This window comes from Nerophis lumbriciformis, linkage group LG16 (genome assembly GCF_033978685.3).
Source record: "Nerophis lumbriciformis linkage group LG16, RoL_Nlum_v2.1, whole genome shotgun sequence".
NCBI classification, from domain to species: Eukaryota; Metazoa; Chordata; class Actinopteri; order Syngnathiformes; family Syngnathidae; genus Nerophis; species Nerophis lumbriciformis.
In genome coordinates, this window is record NC_084563.2 from 28652099 (window position 1) to 28676431 (window position 24333).

Consider the following 24333-nt stretch of genomic DNA (forward strand, 5'->3'; position numbering starts at 1 on the left):
GTCATCCAGGAGAGCAGAGTGGAATACAATAGAAGACGATAGAAGACAATAGAAGACAATAGAAGACAATAGAAGACAGGAAATGATGGATATCAAAATAATCCACCAATAAAGTTTTATAAAGTGTACAGTACAGACAACTTAACATTCCCAAAGTGTAGAAATTGTTCACAACTGATAATATTATGATGTGGAAAACAAACACAGTTGAAAGACTCAAGTACTGTACATTTCATTTCCTCTGTAGGAAGTAGTTAACCACTTAATTCTGTAGGAAGTAGTTAACCACTTAATACTGTTCAATTCTGTCTTTTCTGATATATAAATGTTACAATACTCAAACAATGGCATCAAATGAGAAGGTTTATGCATCTTGACATTAGCTTGCACACAGCTGTGGATGCCTAACCTAACCTTAACCCTCAGGGTTTAGTAGTCTGGTTACAGTGTGAGCTCACCACATGGTGCACCTCATTGGAAGGTGACATGAAGTTTGGAGCTGTGTAGCAAGTGACTGTGCAGAAAGTCTTTGCACTATGCTGACCTCTCTGGCAGTTTACCTGGCCTACCACTTCCTGGCTGAGTTGCTGTTGTTCCCAAACGCTTCACTTTTCTTAGAATAAAGTTGACTTTGGAATATTTAGGAGCGAGGACATTTCAGGACTGGATTTGTTGCACAGGTGGCATCCTGTGACAGTTCCACGCTGGAAATCACTGAGAGCGGCCCATTCTTTCACAAATGTTTGTAGAAACAGTCTCCATGCCTAAGTACTTGATTTGATACACCTGTGATTAGTGATTAGAACACCTGATTCTCATCATTTGGATGGCTGGACACCATACTTTTGGCAATATAGTGTATATGTATATATATGTTACATGTTATTATGAATGTTACTACATGACATATATACTTACATCATGTATATATTACATGTTGTTATGAATGTTACTAGATACTACATATATATACTTACATCATGTATATATTACATGTTATTATGAATATAACTACATTTCATATATACTTACATCATGTATATATTACATGTTATTATGAATGTTACTACATGACATATATAGTTACATCATGTATATATTACATGTTATTATGAATGTTACTACATGACATATATACTTACATCATGTATATATTACATGTTATTATGAATGTTACTACATGACATATATACTTACATCATGTATATATTACATGTTATTATGAATGTTACTACATTTTATATATACTTACATATGTATATATTACATGTTATTATGAATGTTACTACATGACATATATACTTACATCATGTATATATTACATTTTATTATGAATGTTACTACATGACATATATACTTACATCATGTATATATTACATGTTATTATGAGTGTTACTACATTACATATATACTTAAAGCATGTATTTAAAACTAAATGATGTTTTTTGGAGTGTTTTATTGGCAGAATAGAGTGACTTCTATAGGCCCCGTTGTTAGCTGACTTTTTCTAACATTTATTCACGACTTAGAATGCATAAAAAATAAAAACGTGTTCTTGTCTGACATGAGGATTGTGAATGATGGACAAAATGGAAGAAAAAAAAAAAGTGCAGTTCCCCTTTAAGGGCTGATTAAAACTAATTATGGTGTTTTTTAATGACGTTTTGTTTTTCACATAGAATATATATAATTAACATATCTTCCATATTAAAAACAAACTTCTAGAAGTGTGCAATGTTTGCATCTTGAGCACACTAAGTGCTGCCTTTCTCCAATTAGCACACCTTTAATAAATCTGCTTGTTAAATAAAACCTTTGTTTTTAATGAATACTTAGGCCTATTATGCTACTGTACCTTAATGTGTGAGAACCTCTGATCTGGAGCAGCATTGACATGGTGACAGGAGCCAAGATGGACAAGAACAAATGTGATTGTTGTGGTCCTCAGATCAACGGTCAGGTGTTGTACGGCCGCAGTCACCACAACGCCTCCGCCATTATCGACAAGGCTCCTCCCAGAGTCAGGATCATTGTCATCAGGTGACACCTGCACACCTGCACACTGTGACCCCGGTGACCTCCTGTAATCAGACATGTTGTCGTCTCAGAAACCAGGCCAACTCAGACCTTGGCCACGCCAAGACAGACTCTGGGGATCAGGGAGGATCCTCCGGAGACTTCCAGAATGTCCACCTGCGACAGGTAAGTCACCTGGCATCTTTCATTCAGTTGATGTAGAACATAGAATACAAGGTCATGCATCACATGTTCACACTTCTTTCATTGCAGCACGTCCGAAAAAGAGTAGGAAGAAGCTGAGCTTATTTAATCCTTCTCCTTTTCATATGATAGCAGTTTTATCAGTGACTAAATAAATAACACAGCACAGTCAGTAAACACATATTAAATACATAAATCATCTTTATCAAATTAAAAAAGGTAGAAGATGTTGATCATAATTATTGTTGTGTACTTAGTTATCACTTGTAGTTTGAACAGTCTCATAAAGTGGATCATATTAGTACTTTGTGAACATGAATATATTCAATCATTTAATTCCACATACTGATATACTAAAGGTTGTAAGTGTTGTACGTGCACACACATGTTTTACATGACATGTTCCTCTGAGGTTAGATTTCTTATTTAGTTAAGAAGAATTGTTGCACATTCTTGACTAGCAGGTTCTAGTTGACATCATTTGACATGTTTGCAAACGCACCAAATCATTCACTTTTAATATTTGTGATTCAATACATAAAGTGTCCGGGATGTCTCTGTACATTGCTGCATTCATCTTTCCCTCCATCTGGTTGGATGGGAACTGTAGCTTTTCATCCAGGATGTCTCTGTACATTGCTGCATTCATCTTTCCCTCCGTCAGGTTGGATGGGAAGGTTTCCATCCAGGATGTTTCTGTACATTGCTGCATTCATCTTTTCCTCCATCAGGTTGGATGTGAAGTGTTGGTTTCCATCCAGGATGTCTCTGTACATTGCTGCATTCATCTTTCCCTCCGTCAGGTTGGATGGGAAGGTTTCCATCCAGGATGTTTCTGTACATTGCTGCATTCATCTTTCCCTCCATCAGGTTGGATGTGAAGGGTTGGTTTTCATCTTGATGTCTCTGTACATTGCTGCATTCATCTTTCCCTTCATCACGTTGGATGGGAAGCCTTGGTTTTCATCCAGGATGTCTCTATACATTGCTGCATTCATCTTTCCCTCCATCAAGTTGGATGGGAAGTGTTGGTTTTCATCTAGGATGTCTCTGTACATTGCTGCATTCATCTTTCCCTCCATCAGGTTGGATGGGAAGTGTTGGTTTTCATTCAGGATGTCTCTGTACATTACTGCATTCATCTTTCCCTCCATCTGGTTGGACGGGAAGTGTTGGTTTTCATCCAGGATGTCTCTGTACATTGCTGCATTCATCTTTCCCTCCATCAGGTTGGATGTGAAGCGTTGGTTTTCATCCATGATGTCTCTGTACATTGCTGTATTCATCTTTCCCTCCATAAGGTTGGATGGGAAGGTTTTCATCCAGGATGTTTCTGTACATTGCTGCATTTATCTTTCCGTCCACCAGGTTGGGTGGGAAGTGTTGGTTTTCATCCAGGATGTTTCTGTACATTGCTGCATTCATCTTTCCCTCCATCAGGTTGGATGGCAAGCATTGGTTTTCATCCAGGATGTGTCTGTACATTGCTGCATTCATCTTTCCCTCCATCAGGTTGGATGGGAAGTGTTGGTTTTCATCCAGGATTTGTCTCTGTACATTGCTGCATTCATCTTTCCCTCCATCAGGTTGGATGGGAAGGGTTGGTTTTCATCCAGGATGTGTCTGTACATTGCTGCATTCATCTTTCCCTCCATCAGGTTGGATGGGAAGTGTTGGTTTTCATCCAGGATGTGTCTGTACATTGCTGCATTCATCTTTCCCTCCATCAGGTTGGATGGGACGCGTTGGTTTTCATCCAGGATGTCTCTGTACATTGCTGTATTCATCTTAGTCTAGTCAGGGAGGTGACCAAGACCATGTTCACTCTGTCAGAACTGCAGCATTCCTCTGTGGAGACGGGAGAACCTTCCAGAAGGACAAACCACCTATCAGGCCTGCATGGTAGAGTGGCCAGACGGAAGTCACTTCTTTGTCCAAAGTTTGCCAAAATGCACCTGAAAGACTCTCAGAAACTAAATTTTCTGGTCTGATGAGACAAAGATTGAAGTCTTTGGCGTGAATGTTTGAAGGAAACCAGGCACCGCTCATCACCACCAATACCATCCCTACAGTGAAGCATGGTGTGGCAGCATCATGCTGTGGGGATGGGAGATTGGAATACTAGTTAGGTTAAAGTTAAAGTACCAATAATAGTCACACACACACACACTAGGTGTGGCGAAATCTGTCCTCTGCATTTGACCCATCCCCTTGTTCACCCCTTGGGAGGTGTGGGGAGCAGTGAGCAGCAGCGGTGGCCGCGCCCGGGAATCAATTTTGGTGATTAAACCCCCAATTCTAACCCTTGATGCTGAGTGCCAAGCAGGGAGGTAATGGCTCCCATTTTTAGAGTCTTTGGTATGACTCGGCCTTGGTAGAGGGAAAGATGAATGCGGCAATGTACAGAGACATTCTGGATGAAAACCAACACTTCCCATCCAACTTGATGGAGGGAAAGATGAATGCAGCAATGTACAGACACATCCTGGATGAAAACCAACGCTTCCCATCCAACCTGATGGAGGGAAAGATGAATGCAGCAATGTACAGACACATCCTGGATGGACAGGTTTGTGGCATCCTATTCAATAAGACTTGAGGCTGGAATTGTTGCCAAATCTTTGGCCTTGGTCTGGTCCACAAACAGTTCAAGTTAGAGATCAGTCCCTAAAGTCTGGCTTCATCAATCCTGGTAATATGACTGTTGACCAGTCCTGTAGAAAGTACCTCTAATAATGTAGATCCTGCACCATCCCCTTAGACCAGAGCTGTCCCATCTAGTCTTTGAGCATGAAGACTGCTCGGACAGTCCAGTTCTTGACCCTGATGCCGGAGAACATTTACATTTCTGTGGTGTTTCATCTGAGAACATGACACATGAGTTGTTAAGAGTTTCATCTGAGAACATGACACATGAGTTGTTAAGTGTTTCATCTGAGAACATGACACATGAGTTGTTAAGTGTTTCATCTGAGAACATGACACATGAGTTGTTAAGAGTTTCATCTGAGAACACGACACATGAGTTGTTAAGTGTTTCATCTGAGAACATGACACATGAGTTGTTAAGAGAACATTTACATTTCTGTGGTGTTTCATCTGAGAACATGACACATGGGTTGTTAAGAGTTTCATCTGAGAACATGACACATGAGTTGTTAAGTGTTTCATCTGAGAACATGACACATGAGTTGTTAAGAGTTTCATCTGAGAACATGACACATGAGTTGTTAAGTGTTTCATCTGAGAACATGACACATGAGTTGTTAAGTGTTTCATCTGAGAACATGACACATGAGCTGTGTGTTGTCTGTCTGCTCCATCCAGGAGGAGCAGGATCTGGGACTGTGTCTGGCAGAAGAAGGATCCAAGGACGGACCGGTGGTCCGGTCTCCAAACAGTAAGGTGGGACATCCTAAAACAGGTCTACGATCATTGGCCACAAATCAGTATCGGACCACTCTTGTGAAAAAGAATGTTTCACAAGAGTGTCTGTGTCATGATCGTCTATACACAGTGTGGAGCAGCTACACTAAGATGATAATGATTATTATGAACAATAAACTGCATTTCTTAGTATCATCGCCAAGTATTATTATCACTGCAGGACAATGCTCAACATGTTTCACAGCGAGAGAAAGCCAGGAGCAGACATGCTAATCACTAAGCTAATTTTAAACCACATCCAGAAAAAAAGTTCCAAGTAAGGTTTTTAGAAGAGTAGACAGGAAGTAGAGTAGAAAGTACACAGATATTACCAGGAAATATATAAATAAGAGTTATAGAGAGGAGAATATAACGACAATTTTAAGGCTGTATGATCAATACTAGAGTCATTAAATCAATATTTTTATTTGCTCAAAATAATTTTTTGTTGTTTTTGTTGGACTAATTCTGTGGACTTTGAGGTTACAAAGTATTTAAACGAGTAACTTTTGTGTACTGTTGACTTTGTTTGAATCAAACCTTGTATGTAGAATCAGGAAGTAGTTTTAATATCCGAAAGTCGAAAGTACTCAACTTAAATAACAATGTACAGTTGATACATGTGACCGTATCAGACATCTTACTCATGGATGATCAGTATCAGACATCTTACTCATGGATGATCAGTATCGGACATCTTACTTATGGATGATCAGTATCGGACATCTTACTTATGGATGATCAGTATCGGACATCTTACTCATGGATGATCAGTTTCGGACATCTTACTCATGGATGATCAGTATCAGACATCTTACTCATGGATGATCAGTATCGGACATCTTACTCATGGATGATCAGTATCAGACATCTTACTCATGGATGATCAGTATCAGACATCTTACTCATGGATGATCAGTATCGGACATCTTACTTATGGATGATCAATATCGGACATCTTACTTATGGATGATCAGTATCGGACATCTTACTCATGGATGATCAGTATCAGACATCTTACTCATGGATGATCAGTATCAGACATCTTACTCATGGATGATCAGTATCGGACATCTTACTCATGGATGATCAGTATTGGACATCTTACTCATGGATGATTAGTATCAAACATCTTACTCATGGATGATCAGTATCGGACATTTTACTCATGGATGATCAGTATCAGACAACTTACTCATGGATGATCAGTATCGGAGTATTCTATTACTTGTGTCAAACTCAAGGCCCGTCACGTCATCTTATGTGGCCCTGGAAATAATGTGCATTGTGTTGGGCCCCAGGCACTAATCATCTTTCATGTTGGGCCCCAGGCACTAATCATCTTCCATGTTGGGCCCCAGGCACTAATCATCTTTCATGTTGGGCCCCAGGCACTACTCATCTTTCATGTTGGGCCCCAGGCACTAATCATCTTCCATGTTGGGCCCCAGGCACTAATCATCTTTCATGTTGGGCCCCAGGCACTAATCATCTTTCATGTTGGGATCCTGGCACTAATCATCTTTCATGTTGGGCCCTAAGCACTAATCATCTTTCATGTTGGGCCCCAGGCACTATTCATCTTTACCTGTTGGGCCCCAGGCACAAATCATTTTTCATGTTGGGCCCCTGGCACTAATCATATTTCATGTTGGGCCCCAGGCAGTAATCATCTTTCATGTTGGGCCCCTGGCACTAATCATATTTAATGTTGGGCCCCAGGCACTAATCATATTTCATGTTGGGCCCCAGGCACTATTCATATTTCATGTTGGGCCCCTGGCACTAATCATATTTCATGTTGAGGTCCTGGCACTAATCATCTTTCATGTTGGGCCCTAGGCACTAATCATCTTTCATGTTGGGCCCCAGGCATTAATCATCTTCCATGTTGGGGCCCAGGCGCTAATCATATTTTATGTTGGGATCCTGGCACTAATCATCTTTCATGTTGGGCCCTAAGCACTAATCATCTTTCATGTTGGGCCCCAGGCACTAATCATCTTTACCTGTTGGGCCCCAGGCACAAATCATCTTTCATGTTGGGCCCCTGGCACTAATCATATTTCATGTTGAAGTCCTGGCACTAATCATCTTTCATGTTGGGCCCCAGGCACTAATCATCTTTCATGTTGGGCCCCTGGCACTAATCATATTTCGTGTTGAGATCCTGGCACTAATCATCTTTCATGTTGGGCCCCAGGCACTAATCATTTTTCATGTTGGGCCGCTGGCACTAATCATATTTCATGTTGAGGTCCTGGCACTAATCATCTTTCATGTTGGGCCCCTGGCACTAATCATATTTCGTGTTGAGATCCTGGCACTAATCATATTTCATTTTGAGGTCCTGGCACAAATCATCTTTCATGTTGGGCCCCTTGCACTAATCATATTTCATGTTGAGGTTCTGGCACAAATCATCTTTCATGTTGGGCCCCAGGCACTAATCATCTTCCATGTTGGGCCCCAGGCACTAATCATCTTTCATGTTGGGATCCTGGCACTAATCATCTTTCATGTTGGGCCCCAGGCCCTAGTTTTGAACCTGCATGTGACACACTATGCAAACAAGCTGTTCTCCAAGTCTTTGTCCTTCCTGCAGGCCGGCACAAGAATGTTGTCAGAGGGAGTCAAAGCGTGGGCTGAGGAGCACGTGGAGAAGGTGCCAAGACCGCCTGACTGGAGTCTTCCATCAGGTCTACTTGACTGCACTTCCTGTCCAACACAGACCACGGGCCCCTCGCCATCCGCCCTGAGGGACTCCTGCATCTCCTCCTACTCCGCCCCCGCTGCCAAGGAGCCTTCTGATTGGCCGGAGTCCGCCCCAGAGTCCCACCCACTCAGCTGCTCTGTGGTAGCTGGCAAGGAGAGCAGCATACAGATCTGGAAAGGAGACCTGGGACTGGGTGTGAGCATCGTGGGAGGGTGTGACACTCTGCTGGTGAGTCCCTCAGCTTCTGATAGTGTTTCTTAACTCGAAAGGGCCGACAAAAATTATCATAAAATCCTGACTATAAGCCGCTAATATTTGCTACACTTTGATCCCTGCCGCTTAAAAAACGGTGCGCTAACTTATGTTTTTTTCTTCGCTGACGGCCATAATGCAAATCGTTTTACAAAAAGGTGTGTTATTGTTCATCTTTTGGTCAAGTTTACTCACTGCAGTGTCCTTCCGTTTAGTGCTTTAAACCAGAAGTAGAAGTGCCGTTCCGCCTTCTAGCCGTCTATAGCGTTTCTACTGGTATGCATTCTTCATTTGTCAGTCCAAGCAACGTTTGTAAGTTTTACAATATAACCAAAGACATGCACCTGGGGATAGGTTGATTGGCAACACTAAAAAATTGGCCCTAGTGTGTGGATGTGAGTGTGAATGTTGTCTGTTTATCTGTGTTGGCCCTGCGATGAGGTGGCGACCTGTCCAGGGTGTACCCTGCCTTCCGCCCGATTGTAGCTGAGATAGGCTCCAGCGCCCCCCGCAACCCCAAAGGGAATAAGCGGTAGAAAATGGATGGATGGATGGATAAAGCAATTCTTACTCACTAAGCGTCCCATGTGTGATGTATGTAGGAGTGTTTTCATGCATATTTGTACGTGCTGTCGTAATGTAATCAAGCTAGTGTCATTAGCATTAGCTAATATGCTAACACGTTCACGAGTGTCTGTGTTAGTATTATTACAAATTCCTCAGTAAATTCACCAAAACGTCACCGTGGAGTTGTTGAGTCTGTTTAGCTGATTGGAGAGCTAGCTTGCTAGTTGACTTCTGTTTTGTTTGATTTTTTCCGTTTTACTGCTCTGTCACAGACACCGTTTAGAAACAATAAAGGTGTGTAAATAAACATTTACAGAATATTTCTGTGTAAATAACTCATTTCTCAACATATATATCTGCCACTTCTATATGAAAAGTATAATATTCTTCTAAAGTTCAGTGGGTGTGGCTCTATAGTCCGGAAACAGTACGTGTTTCTCAGCTGCGGCCCATATCGCACTCAGTTGTAATACACCTTTCCACCACTTGTGGCAGTAATGACATCAATGATCTCCAGCAAACACAAGTTGAGAGCTGAAGTCAGAAAGACGTTTTTTTAAGCACACAAATTATGACTAAAGTGGTAAAACTGTATTTTCATTTGCACTTTAATTTTATTGACAGTTTAGTTAAGAAAAGGTTAAGAAGCAGTTTAAAAGCACACCTTTATTTCACTGCAGCAGCAAGTGTGTTTGCTCATATCTTCCACCAGGGGGCAGTCATAGTCCACGAGGTGAATGATGGAGGGGCCGCACAGAGAGATGGACGACTGCAGGCTGGGGACCAGATACTAGAGGTACTACTTGTACTTTACACATACTACATGTACTACATATACTTGACACATACTACAGGTACTACATATACTTTACACAAACTACTGGTACTACATGTACTTTAGACATACTACTGGTACTTTACACATGGTACAGGTACTACATGTACTTTACATATATTCAATCTCAATCTTTATTTATATAGCCCTAAATCACAAGTGCCTCAAAGGGCTGCACAAGCCACAACGACATCCTCGGTACAAAGCCCACATACGGGCAAGGAAAAACTCACCCCAGTGGGACGTCGATGTGAATGACTATGAGAAACCTTGGAGAGGACCGCATATGTGGGTAACCCCCCCCCTCTAGGGGAGACCGAAAGCAATGGATGTCGAGTGGGTCTGACATAATATTGTGAGAGTCCAGTCCATAGTGGATCCAACATAATAGTAAGAGTCCAGTCCATAGTGGGGCCAGCAGGACACCATCCCGAGCGGAGACGGGTCAGCAGCGTAGAGATGTTCCCAGCCGATGCACAGGCGAGCGGTCCACCCCGGGTCCCGACTCTGGACAGCCAGCACTTCATCCATGGCCACCGGACCTGTGCCCCCCCCCCCCCCTCAAGGAAAAGGGGAGCAGAGGAGAAAAGAAAAGAAACGGCAGATCAACTGGTCCAACAGGGGGGCTATTTAAAGGCTAGAGTATACAAATGAGTTTTAAGATGGGACTTAAATGCTTCTACTGAGGTAGCATCTCTAATTGTTACCGGGAGGGCATTCCATAGTACTGGAGCCCGAATAGAAAACGCTCTATAGCCTGCAGACTTTTTTTGGGCTCTGGGAATCACTAATAAGCCGGAGTTCTTTGAACGCAGATTTCTTGCCGGGACATATGGTACAATACAATCGACAAGATAGGACGGAGCTAGACCGTGTAGTATTTTATACGTAAGTAGTAAAACCTTAAAGTCACTTCTTAAGTGCACAGGAAGCCAGTGCAGGTGAGCCAGTATAGGCGTAATATGATCAAACTTTCTTGTTCTTGTCAAAAGTCTAGCAGCCGCATTTTGTACCAACTGTAATTTTTTAATGCTAGACATAGGGAGACCCGAAAATAATACGTTACAGTAGTCGAGACGAGACGTAACGAACGCATGAATAATGATCTCAGCGTCGCTAGTGGATAAAATAGAACGAATTTTAGCGATATTACGGAGATGAAAGAAGGCCGTTTTAGTAACACTCTTAATGTGTGATTCAAACGAGAGAGTTGGGTCGAAGATAATACCCAGATTCTTTACTGATTCGCCTTGTGTAATTGTTTGGTTGTCAAATGTTAAGGTGGTATTATTAAATAAATGTCGGTGTTTAGCAGGACCGATAATCAGCATTTCCGTTTTCTTGGCGTTGAGTTGCAAGAAGTTAGCGGACATCCAATGTTTAATTTCATTAAGACACGCCTCCAGCTGACTACAATCCGGCGTGTTGGTCAGCCTTAGGGGCATGTAGAGTTGGGTGTCATCAGCATAACAATGAAAGCTAACACCGTATTTGCGTATGATGTCGCCTAGCGGCAGCATGTAAATACTAAAGAGTGCAGGGCCAAGAACCGAACCCTGAGGAACTCCGCACGTTACCTTAACATAGTCAGAGGTCACATTATTATGGGAGACGCATTGCATCCTGTCAGTAAGATAAGAGTTAAACCACGACAAGGCTAAGTCTGACATACCAATACGTGTTTTGATACGCTCTAATAAAATATTATGATCGACGGTATCGAAAGCAGCGCTAAGATCAAGAAGCAGCAACATAGATGACGCATCAGAATCCATCGTCAGCAGTAGATCATTAGTCATTTTTGCGAGGGCTGTCTCCGTAGAGTGATTTGCCCTGAAACCGGATTGAAAAGGTTCACAGAGATTGTTAGACACTAAGTGTTCATTTAGCTGCTGTGCGACAATTTTTTCGAGGATTTTCGAAATAAAGGGAAGGTGGGACACCGGTCGGTAGTTTACCATGAGGTCAGGATCAAGGTTAGGTCTTTTGAGCAGAGGATGAATAACCGCTTTCTTGAATGCTAGGGGAACAGTGCCAGAGGAAAGTGATAAGTTTATAATATTTAGCACTGATGGACCTAATAATACAAAAAGCTCCTTGATAAGTTTCCCAGGAAGTGGGTCAAGTAAACATGTTGTTTGTTTTATCCCACTTACACGCTGTAATAGTTCCTCTAATGTTATTTCATCAAAAAGAGAGAGACTATTTTGTATTGCAGTATCCGTCGTAGATACAGTTGTATCTGTGTTCATAGAACCCAGTTGTAGCTGGGATGCGTTGTCTTTAATCTCCTTTTTAATGAGTTCAATTTTCTTATTAAAGAAATTCATAAAGTCATCTGCCGAGTGGGTGGAGCTATTGGGAGGAGTCCCTTGTTGGGTTAGCGATGCTACTGTACTAAACAAAAATTTAGGGTCGTTTTTGTTGAGGCGGATGAGATTTGAGTAATATTTAGCTTTAGCTAAGGTAAGCATGCGTTTATACGATATTAAACTATCACTCCATGCTTGATGGAAAACCTCAAGCTTGGTCGCGCGCCATTTGCGTTCCAACTTTCTACATGATAATTTATGAGCTCTGGTTTCCTCTGTAAACCATGGGGTGCGCCTTTTAAGGGCCCTTTTTTGTTTTAGCGGTGCTATACTATCAATGGTTTTGCGCAGGGCATTGTCAAAGTTGTTAGTGAGGTTATCAATAGAGCCGACATAATTTGGGAATGGTGCCATTACCGAAGGCAGTAGGTCAGCAAGAGTCATCGTTGTGGCGGCATTAATGTTGCGGCTGCTATAGCAGTTATTATTATTATTAGTTTGTTGACAATGAGTCAGAACTTCGAATTTTATAAGGTAATGATCGGACATTACTTTAGTATACGGGAGTACCATAACTTTGGAGGTGGTGACACCCCTGACCAGCACTAGATCTATCGTATTGCCGTTGCGATGCGTAGGTTCATTTATTATTTGTGTAAGACCACAGCTATCAATTATAGTCTGGAGCGCCACGCACTGAGGGTCCGATGGGGTATTCATATGGATATTAAAGTCCCCCATTATGATTATATTGTCTGCGTGCGTCACTAGATCAGCAACGAACTCTGAGAATTCATTAATAAAGTCCGAGTAGGGCCCTGGGGGGCGGTAGATAACAGCCATATCGAGAGGCAGCGGTGCGACAGACCTCATAGTAAGCACCTCAAACGATTTGTATTTATTATTTAGGTTAGGGGTAAGGTTAAAGTTTTCATTGTATATTAATGCGACCCCCCCACCCCTTTTAAGGGGACGGGCAATATGCGCATTCGTATAGTTAGGAGGAGATGCCTCATTTAGCGCAAAAAATTCGTCTGGTTTGAGCCAGGTTTCGCTAAGACCAATGACGTTAAGATTGTTGTCTCTAATGACCTCATTAACTAATAACGTTTTGGGAGACAATGATCTTATGTTTAAAAAGCCCATATTATAAGTATTGGGCTGTTTTGACGAGTTTTTGTTTAAATTATCCGTAGTAGAAATATTAATAATGTTGCGTTTATTATACGTAGTGCACTTTAAATAGTTTCGACCATATCTAGGAATTGATACGACGGGAATTTTCAGATTGTTTGCTTGATGCTGCGATCGACTAAACGCATCATGATTTGCCACCTCAGTAGAATGCATATCTACCCCGGACACATTCACAACAGAAAACACATTATGTGAGTTGTGTGTTATTCTAAGAAAATTGCTATGCGTACAGGAATTATCCAGCCTGGCGCTGGCTAGTTCTAGCTTAACTGACTCCTCACCCGGACTAGCAGGCTCTGTAATTGCCTGTGACCGGGCTTGCTCTAGTGTAGTTAGTCAAATGTGACTTAAACAGTAGTCTATATTCTTAGACAGGATGATGGCGCCTTCCTGGTTAGGGTGAAGGCCGTCCCTCATCAGCAAGCCTGGTTTGCCCCAGAAAGAGGGCCAATTATCAATAAACGTTAGTCCCTGTTGTCTACAGAAGCTAGCCAGCCACTTGTTAAGCGAGACTAATCTGCTATATCTCTCATCATTGCCTCTCGCAGGCAGGGGGCCAGAGACAATTACTCGATGCCTGGACATCTTTCTAGCGAGATCACAAGTCCTGGCTATGTTTCTCTTTGTAATCTCTGACTGTCTCATTCTAGTGTCATTGGAGCCAACGTGTACAACTATATTCGCATAACTAGTGGTGCGATTAGCCTGTCGTACGTGTTTACTAGGCCTGTTGCGAGTTAGCTCCCTAAGATTAGCCTCTATGTCAGGTGCTCGGGCCCCCGGGATGCACTTAATTGTGGCTGGTTTGCTAAGCTTTATGTTTCGGGTGATGGAGTCCCCTATGACTAAGGTGTGGTGCCCGGTAGACTGGGGTGTAGGACTAGCTAAAGAGCTAAATCTATTATGCGTCTCAACCGGTACACCGTAGCTTGTAGGCCGCTTAGGACTACTACATGCTGGGCTAGTTAGCTCGCTACAGCTAACGCTAGCAGATGTGTCCGCAACATCTAAAGTTACGAGATTACTCTGCTCTAACTGGCGGACACGGCCCTCTAGCAGAGCCAGCCTCTCCGTGAGTAAGGTGCAAGACGCGCAGGAAGCCATACTCACGGTGTTTTCTGTCACCGAGTGAAGTTCCTGCTGTCTTCCGAGAAGTCCTGGTCACGGTGTGCAGGAGTAGACTCCTTCTGACCGGCGCCCGGCGACGCCTTTCTCCGCGCTAGCTTCGTTAGCTTAGCAGCTAGCTGCTAGCTAGCTGCGGGAGGGGTGGAGAGACAGAGATCGGGTGATTTGCAAGTTAAATAGTACTACTAAATATGTTGAGAAAGTAATAAAGAAAGCTGCAGAACAATTTAAAAGCACACAAATAGAACGATACTTAGCTTTTTCGAAACAGCGAGCAGTCAGCGAGCAGTCACGCACGGTGAACCGGAACCGGAAGAATATTAGAGGTACTACATGTACTTTACACATACTAGAGGTACTACATGTACTTTACAGATATTAGCGGTACTACATGTACTTTACAGATATTAGAGGTACTACATGTATTTTACAGGAGTACTAATACAATTCCAGGAATTCCAAAAAAAACAATTGTCAATTACATTTCTGGACTGATCAAAACAAGCAAACCTATTCCTATCATCCAGGTCTAGTCTATTCCTATCATCCAGGTCTAGTCTATTCCTATCATCCAGGTCTAGTCTATTCCTATCGTCCAGGTCTAATCTATTCCTATCATCCAGCTCTAGTCTATTCCTATCATCCAGGTCTAGTCTATTCCTGTCATTCAGGTCTAGTCTATTCTTATCATCCAGGTCGAGTCTATTCCTATCATCCAGGTCTAGTCTATTCCTGTCATACAGGTCTAGTCTATTCCTATCATCCAGATCTAGTCTATTCCTATCATCCAGGTCTAGTCTATTCCTATCATCCAGGTCTAGTCTATTCCTATCATGCAGGTCTAGTCTATTCCTGTCATCCAGGTCTAGTCTATTCCTATCATTCAGGTCTAGTCTATTCCTATCATCCAGGTCTAGTCTATTCCTATCATCCAGGTCTCGTCTATTCCTATCATCCAGGTCTAGTCTATTCCTATCATCCAGGTCTAGTCTATTCCTATCATTCAGTTCTAGTCTATTCTTATGGTCCAGGTCTAGTCTATTCCTATCATCCAGCTCTAGTCTATTCCTATCATCCAGGTCTAGTCTATTCCTGTAATTCAGGTCTAGTCTATTCTTATCATCCAGGTCTAGTCTATTCCTATCATTCAGGTCTAGTCTATTCTTATCGTCCAGGTCTAGTCTATTCCTATCATCCAGCTCTAGTCTATTCCTATCATCCAGGTCTAGTCTATTCCTGTCATTCAGGTCTAGTCTATTCTTATCATCCAGGTCTAGTCTATTCCTATCATCCAGGTCTAGTCTTCCTGTCATCCAGGTCTAGTCTATTCCTATCATCCAGGTCTAGTCTATTCCTATCATCCAGGTCTAGTCTATTCCTGTCATTCAGGTCTAGTCTATTCTTATCATCCAGGTTTAGTCTATTCCTATCATCCAGGTCTAGTCTATTCCTGTCATTCAGGTCTAGTCTATTCTTATCATCCAGGTTTAGTCTATTCCTGTCATCCAGGTCTAGTCTATTCCTGTCATTCAGGTCCAGTCTATTCCTATCATCCAGGTCTAGTCTATTCCTATCATCCAGATCTAGTCTATTCCTGTCATCCAGGTCTAGTCTATTCCTGCCATCCAGGTCTAGTCTATTCCTATCATGCAGGTCTAGTCTATTCCTATCATCCAGTTTTAGTCTATTCATATCATGCAGGTCTAGTCTATTCCTATCATTCAGGTCTAGTCTATTCCTATTATCCAGGTTTAGTCTATTCCTATCATCCAGGTCTAGTCTATTCCTGTCATCCAGGTCTAGTCTATTCCTATCATCCAGGTCTAGTCTATGCCTATCATGCAGGTCTAGTCTATGCCTATCATCCAGGTCTAGTCTATTCCTATCATCCAGGTCTAGTCTATTCCTATCATCCAGGTCTAGTCTTTTCCTATCATCCAGGTCTAGTCTATTCCTATCATCCAGCTCTAGTCTATTCCTATCATCCAGGTCTAGTCTATTCCTGTCATTCAGGTCTAGTCTATTCTTATCATCCAGGTCGAGTCTATTCCTATCATCCAGGTCTAGTCTATTCCTATCATCCAGGTCTAGTCTATTCCTATCATCCAGGTCTAGTATATTCCTATTATCCAGGTCTAGTCTATTCCTATCATGCAGGTCTAGTCTATTCCTATCATTCAGGTCTAGTCTATTCCTATCATCCAGGTCTAGTCTATTCCTATCATCCAAGTCTAGTCTATTCCTATCATCCAGGTCTCGTCTATTCCTATCATCCAGGTCTAGTCTATTCCTATCATTCAGGTCTAGTCAATTCTTGTCGTCCAGGTCTAGTCTATTCCTATCATCCAGCTCTAGTCTATTCCTATCATCCAGGTCTAGTCTATTCCTGTCATTCAGGTCTAGTCTATTCTTATCATCCAGGTCTAGTCTATTCATATCATCCAGGTCTAGTCTATTCCTATCATTCAGGTCTAGTCTATTCTTATCGTCCAGGTCTAGTCTATTCCTATCATCCAGCTCTAGTCTATTCCTATCATCCAGGTCTAGTCTATTCCTGTCATTCAGGTCTAGTCTATTCTTATCATCCAGGTCTAGTCTATTCCTATCATCCAGGTCTAGTCTATTCCTGTCATTCAGGTCTAGTCTATTCTTATCATCCAGGTTTAGTCTATTCCTGTCATCCAGGTCTAGTCTATTCTTGTCATTCAGGTCTAGTCTATTCCTATCATCCAGGTCTAGTCTATTCCTGTCATCCAGGTCTAGTCTATTCCTGTCATCCAGGTCTAGTCTATTCCTGTCATCCAGGTCTAGTCTATTCCTATCATGCAGGTCTAGTCTATTCCTATCATCCAGTTTTAGTCTATTCATATCATGCAGGTCTAGTCTATTCCTATCATTCAGGTCTAGTCTATTCCTATCATCCAGGTCTAGTCTATTCCTGTCATCCAGGTCTAGTCTATTCCTGTCATCCAGGTCCAGTCTATTCCTATCATCCAGGTCTAGTCTATGCCTATCATGCAGGTCTAGTCTATGCCTATCATCCAGGTCTAGTCTATTCCTATCATCCAGGTCTAGTCTATTCCTATCATCCAAGTCTAGTCTTTTCCTATCATCCAGGTCTAGGACAATTTGAGGAAAACTCTTGTTTTATCTGAAAATCCAACATTTCCAGGACATTTCCATTCAAATGAATGACAATCTTTCTTAATTCCACAACTCCCACATTTCTCACCCGATTTAAACCGTTTCACCATCAACACATTCCACTCATCCTGGACATTCAAAATCCCATTTTACAAGTTCAAAATTATTCCAGGAATTCCCAGAATTTCCGTTTTTCCACAGCTGTATTTCTGTCCTTTGTTTTTTGGCTTCTCCTTATTCATTTTTCAACCCATTTCAACATCAAAACATTCCATTTAGTTGGGACATTAAAGGTACATTTTTGTTTTATACAAATAGGTATTTTCACAAAATTTCAGGAATTCCGAAATCCATCCATCCATATATTTTCTACCGCTTGTCCCTTTTGGGGTCGCGGGGGGTGCTGGAGCCTATCCCAGCTGCATTCGGGGCATTACAAAGTCATACCTGCCAACTACTCCGGTTTTCCCGTAATTAATACGGTTTTCATCAACCTATTCCGGGTTACGGTTGCAGTGATAAAAAATACGGCTTTTCATTAATTAAAAAAAAAATTTTTTTTTTAAGTTTTATTCACGAAATCGCGTAACAATGACAATCGACACTGCTTCCCGTAACTTCCTATCGAGCCATTCCGAATGCGCGAGGCTATTTATAGCACCGCTGCCAAGCACGAGGCCATTGTTTCCAAACGAGCGAACGATCATGGAATCAGCCGGAGAAAAATCGCATACGAGTCTTAAACTGTTGGGTTTCCTCTTTCTTCATTCATCTTCAATGAATACTCCAGTTGTATATATATGAAAGATGATGGTTTATTTTAAGGATGGTTCAGTACAATGCCTCACAGCACCGGGAAACAAAACATCGGTAACTGTGGAAAATAGAACACAACTCCATCGAACTTTTCTGTGTGTATCTCATATTCTCTCGCGCGAAGTGAACCGGAAGAGATCACGTGACGATAGCGCGGAAGAACCTGCACTACTGTATATAACCTATTGGAGGCGCATAACAACAACAGCAAGCCTTTCTTCTCATGATACACAGAAACAGCATTAATAACAATGAGATCACATTTACTCAACATAAACCGAAAAGAAAACTGCAGTCATTCCGTGAAGAATATTCAAAAGCCTATCCGGGAATAATTATCCGTTCCAAAAAGGGTGAAAACTACGCGAATTGCACCTTGTGCAGACAAGATTTTTCGATCGGACACGGAGGAATTAGCGATGTAAAAGACCACGTTGGGACAAAAAAACACAAGTCTAATGCCGTTGCTAGCGATACAAGTGGAAAACTTTCAACGTTTTTCGTCGCCCAAACAGATTCTTTGGATGTGATAAATGCCGAAGTTTTATTTACGGAGGCAATAATTGAGCAAACAAAAAGGTAATGACACCAATGTTATCTATTGGAATTGTTTAGTACTGTTATACTGTTAAAAGTGTTTATACTATTTATGCTTTCAAGTCCAAGTTGAAGAAATCTTGTTAAATGTTGAGAGCATAACTACCAAAATACAGAAGTATGTCCTTAATATTTTTGCAGTGCTATTTCTGTTGAAAAGTTAAAATGATTACATTAGAGATGTGATGTGCCACTTTTCAAGTGTCTGATGGCTTAAATTAATTTTCATTAATTTTTCATATTTTGAATTCTTTTGAAAGGCTTACAAAAAAACTACATTTGAATTGTAATTCCATGCTATTGACAGGACTATTAATTTTAATGAAGTTAGCTTACCATGTTTACAGTATGATAATAGTGATAGAAATGTGAATTTTAGGCACAGAATATTTTTTACAATTGAACAAGGCAGTAGATTATACAAGCTTGGACAGAAAGTTAATAATGACACCAATTTTTTTTTTTTATGGAATTGTTTAGTACTGTTTTACCATTTGTTTACTGTAAAAAGTGTTTATACTGTTTATACTTTCAATTAACAAATTGAAGTTTTGTGAAAGGTTGACAGGATAACTGGCATTAACTGTCAAAATAATTTCAAACTATTGAAGTTAGCTTACAGAATAAACATGTCAATCAACCCATATGATTTTTGCTGTAATATTTTTGTTTTGAAAAGTCACTGTGACTGATAGAAAAGTGATGGTTTTAGCAACATTTTAACCTGTCTGAATGCTAATAATCATTTTGCGTCGGGGGGCGAAGGAACCCCCCACCAGGACTTTGTCCTGGACCTACCGGGGCCTGCGGCCCTTGGACCCTGGCTACTAGGTTTTTCTGATTTCAAAAGTTGGCAGGTATGCAAAGTGTTACTTTGTCAACATTTCTGGACTGATTAAAACAACTCAAACTATTCCTGTCATCCAGGTCTAGTCTATTCCTATCATCCAGGTCTAGTCTATTCCTGTCATCCAGGTCTAGTCTATTCCTATCATCCAGGTCTAGTCTATTCCTGTCATCCAGGTCTAGTCTATTCCTATCGTCCAGGTCTAGTCTATTCCTATCATCCAGGTCTAGTCTATTCCTGTCATCCAGGTCTAGTCTATTCCTATCATCCAGGTCTAGTCTATTCCTGTCATCCAGGTCTAGTCTATTCCTATCATCCAGGTCTAGTCTATTCCTGTCATCCAGGTCTAGTCTATTCCTATCGTCCAGGTCTAGTCTATTCCTGTCATCCAGGTCTAGTCTGTTCCTATCATCCAGGTCTAGTCTATTCCTATCATCCAGGTCTAGTCTATTCCTATCATCCAAGTCTAGTCTATTCCTATCATCCAGGTCTAGTCTATTCCTATCGTTCAGGTCTAGTCTATTCCTATCATCCAGCTCTAGTCTATTCATATCATCCAGGTCTAGTCTATTCCTGTCATTCAGGTCTAGTCTATTCCTATCATCCAGGTCTAGTCTATTCCTATCGTTCAGGTCTAGTCTATTCTTATCATCCAGGTCTAGTCTATTCCTATCATCCAGGCTTAGTCTATTCCTGTCATCCAGGTCTAGTCTATTCCTATCATCCAGGTCTAGTCTATTCCTATCGTTCAGGTCTAGTCTATTCCTATCGTTCAGGTCTAGTCTATTCCTATCATCCAGGTCTAGTCTATTCCTATCATCCAGCTCTAGTCTATTCCTATCATCCAGGTCTAGTCTATTCCTGTCATCCAGGTCTAGTCTATTCCTATCATCCAGGTCTAGTCTATTCCTATCATCCAGGTCTAGTCTATTCCTGTCATCCAGGTCTAGTCTATTCCTATTATCCAGGTGTCGTCTATTCCTATCATCCAGGTCTCGTCTATTCCTATCATCCAGGTCTCGTCTATTCCTATCATCCAGGTCTAGTCTATTCCTATCATCCAGGTCTAGTCTATTCCTATCATCCAGGTCTAGTCTATTCCTATCGTCCAGGTCTAGTCTATTCCTATCATCCAGCTCTAGTCTATTCCTATCATACAGGTCTAGTCTATTCCTGTCATTCAGGTCTAGTCTATTCTTATCATCCAGGTCTAGTCTATTCCTATCATCCAGGTCTAGTCTATTCCTGTCATCCAGGTCTAGTCTATTCCTATCATCCAGGTCTAGTCTATTCCTGTCATCCAGGTCTAGTCTATTCCTATCATCCAGGTCTAGTCTATTCCTATCATCCAGGTCTAGTCTATTCTTATCATCCAGGTCTAGTCTATTCCTGTCATCCAGCTCTAGTCTATTCCTATCATCCAGGTCTAGTCTATTCCTGTCATCCAGGTCTAGTCTATTCCTATCATGCAGGTCTAGTCTATTCCTCTCATCAAGGTGTAGTCTATTCCTATCATCCAGGTCTAGTCTATTCCTATCATCCAGCTCTAGTCTATTCCTATCATCCAGGTCTAGTCTATTCCTGTCATCCAGGTCTAGTTTATTCCTATCATCCCGCTCTAGTCTATTCCTCTCATCCAGGTCTAGTCTATGCCTATCATCCAGGTCTAGTCTTTTTCTATCATCCAGGTCTAGGACAATTTGAGGAAAACTCTTGTTTATCTGAAAATCCAACATTTCCAGGACATTTCCATTCAAATGAATGACAATCTTTCTTAATTCCACAACTCCCACATTTCTCACCCGATTTAAACCGTTTCACCATCAACACATTCCACTCATCCTGGACATTCAAAATCCCATTTTACAAGTTCAAAATTATTCCAGGAATTCCCAGAATTTCCGTTTTTCCACAGCTGTATTTCTGTCCTTTGTATTTTGGCTTCTCCTTATTCATTTTTCAACCCATTTCAACATCAAAACATTCCATTTAGTTGGGACATTAAAGGTACATTTTTGTTTTATACAAATAGGTATTTTCACAAAATTTCAGGAATTCCGAAATCCATCCATCCATATATTTTCTACCGCTTGTCCCTTTTGGGGTCGCGGGGGTGCTGGAGCCTATCCCAGCAGCATTCGGGCATTACAAAGTGTTACATTGTCAACATTTCTGGACTGATTAAAACAACTCAACCTATTTATTATTCCTGTCATCCAGGTCTAGTCTATTCCTATCATCCAGGTCTAGTCTATTCCTGTCATCCAGGTCTAGTCTATTCCTATCATCCAGGTCTAGTCTATTCCTGTCATCCAGGTCTAGTCTATTCCTATCGTCCAGGTCTAGTCTATTCCTATCATCCAGGTCTAGTCTATTCCTGTCATCCAGGTCTAGTCTATTACTATCATCCAGGTCTAGTCTATTCCTGTCATCCAGGTCTAGTCTATTCCTATCATCCAAGTCTAGTCTATTCCTGTCATCCAGGTCTAGTCTATTCCTATCGTCCAGGTCTAGTCTATTCCTGTCATCCAGGTCTAGTCTATTCCTATCGTCCAGGTCTAGTCTATTCCTGTCATCCAGGTCTAGTCTATTCCTATCATCCAGGTCTAGTCTATTCCTATCATCCAGGTCTAGTCTATTCCTATCATCCAAGTCTAGTCTATTCCTATCATCCAGGTCTAGTCTATTCCTATCGTTCAGGTCTAGTCTATTCCTATCATCCAGCTCTAGTCTATTCCTATCATCCAGGTCTAGTCTATTCCTGTCATCCAGGTCTCGTCTATTCCTATCATCCAGGTCTAGTCTATTCCTATCGTTCAGGTCTAGTCTATTCCTATCATCCAGGTCTAGTCTATTCCTATCATCCAGGCTTAGTCTATTCCTGTCATCCAGGTCTAGTCTATTCCTATCATCCAGGTCTAGTCTATTCCTATCGTTCAGGTCTAGTCTATTCCTATCGTTCAGGTCTAGTCTATTCCTATCATCCAGGTCTAGTCTATTCCTATCATCCAGCTCTAGTCTATTCCTATCATCCAGGTCTAGTCTATTCCTGTCATCCAGGTCTAGTCTATTCCTATCATCCAGGTCTAGTCTATTCCTTTCATCCAGGTCTAGTCTATTCCTGTCATCCAGGTCTAGTCTATTCCTATTATCCAGGTGTCGTCTATTCCTATCATCCAGTTGTCGTCTATTCCTATCATCCAGGTCTCGTCTATTCCTATCATCCAGGTCTCGTCTATTCCTATCATCCAGGTCTAGTCTATTCCTATCATCCAGGTCTAGTCTATTCCTATCGTCCAGGTCTAGTCTATTCCTATCATCCAGCTCTAGTCTATTCCTATCATCCAGGTCTAGTCTATTCCTGTCATTCAGGTCTAGTCTATTCTTATCATCCAGGTCTAGTCTATTCCTATCATCCAGGTCTAGTCTATTCCTTTCATCCAGGTCTAGTCTATTCCTATCATCCAGGTCTAGTCTATTCCTGTCATTCAGGTCTAGTCTATTCCTATCATCCAGGTCTAGTCTATTCCTATCATCCAGGTCTAGTCTATTCCTGTCATCCAGGTCTAGTCTATTCCTATCATCCAGGTCTAGTCTATTCCTTTCATCCAGGTCTAGTCTATTCCTGTCATCCAGGTCTAGTCTATTCCTATTATCCAGGTGTCGTCTATTCCTATCATCCAGTTGTCGTCTATTCCTATCATCCAGGTCTCGTCTATTCCTATCATCCAGGTCTCGTCTATTCCTATCATCCAGGTCTAGTCTATTCCTATCATCCAGGTCTAGTCTATTCCTATCGTCCAGGTCTAGTCTATTCCTATCATCCAGCTCTAGTCTATTCCTATCATCCAGGTCTAGTCTATTCCTGTCATTCAGGTCTAGTCTATTCTTATCATCCAGGTCTAGTCTATTCCTATCATCCAGGTCTAGTCTATTCCTTTCATCCAGGTCTAGTCTATTCCTATCATCCAGGTCTAGTCTATTCCTGTCATTCAGGTCTAGTCTATTCCTATCATCCAGGTCTAGTCTATTCCTATCATCCAGGTCTAGTCTATTCCTATCATCAAGGACAGTTTGAGGAAAATTTTTGTTTTTTCTAAAAATCCCAAATTTCCAGGAATTTTCCATTCAAATGAATGACAATCTTTCTTAATTCCACAACTCCCACATTTCTCAGCCGATTGAAAGTGTTCCACATTCCACTTTACTGCACACTCAAGCCAGCATGTTCATAACATTCCCAGATTAGCCGAAATGTTTTCCCATTTGAAATGAATGG

General features: G+C 41.5%; 1 protein-coding gene across 1 annotated transcript in view; it reads left to right on the plus strand.

The window, feature by feature from the left end:
- LOC133617136 (multiple PDZ domain protein) overlaps positions 1 to 24333 on the plus strand; it is a 154325-nt gene that overhangs the window by 107191 nt on the left and 22801 nt on the right. The window contains exons 29-33 of the mRNA XM_072914912.1: positions 1949 to 2040; positions 2109 to 2202; positions 5548 to 5625; positions 8252 to 8590; positions 9894 to 9977. Of these exons, the coding sequence (XP_072771013.1) occupies positions 1949 to 2040; positions 2109 to 2202; positions 5548 to 5625; positions 8252 to 8590; positions 9894 to 9977 (687 nt within the window). The remainder of the gene's footprint in view (positions 1 to 1948; positions 2041 to 2108; positions 2203 to 5547; positions 5626 to 8251; positions 8591 to 9893; positions 9978 to 24333) is intronic.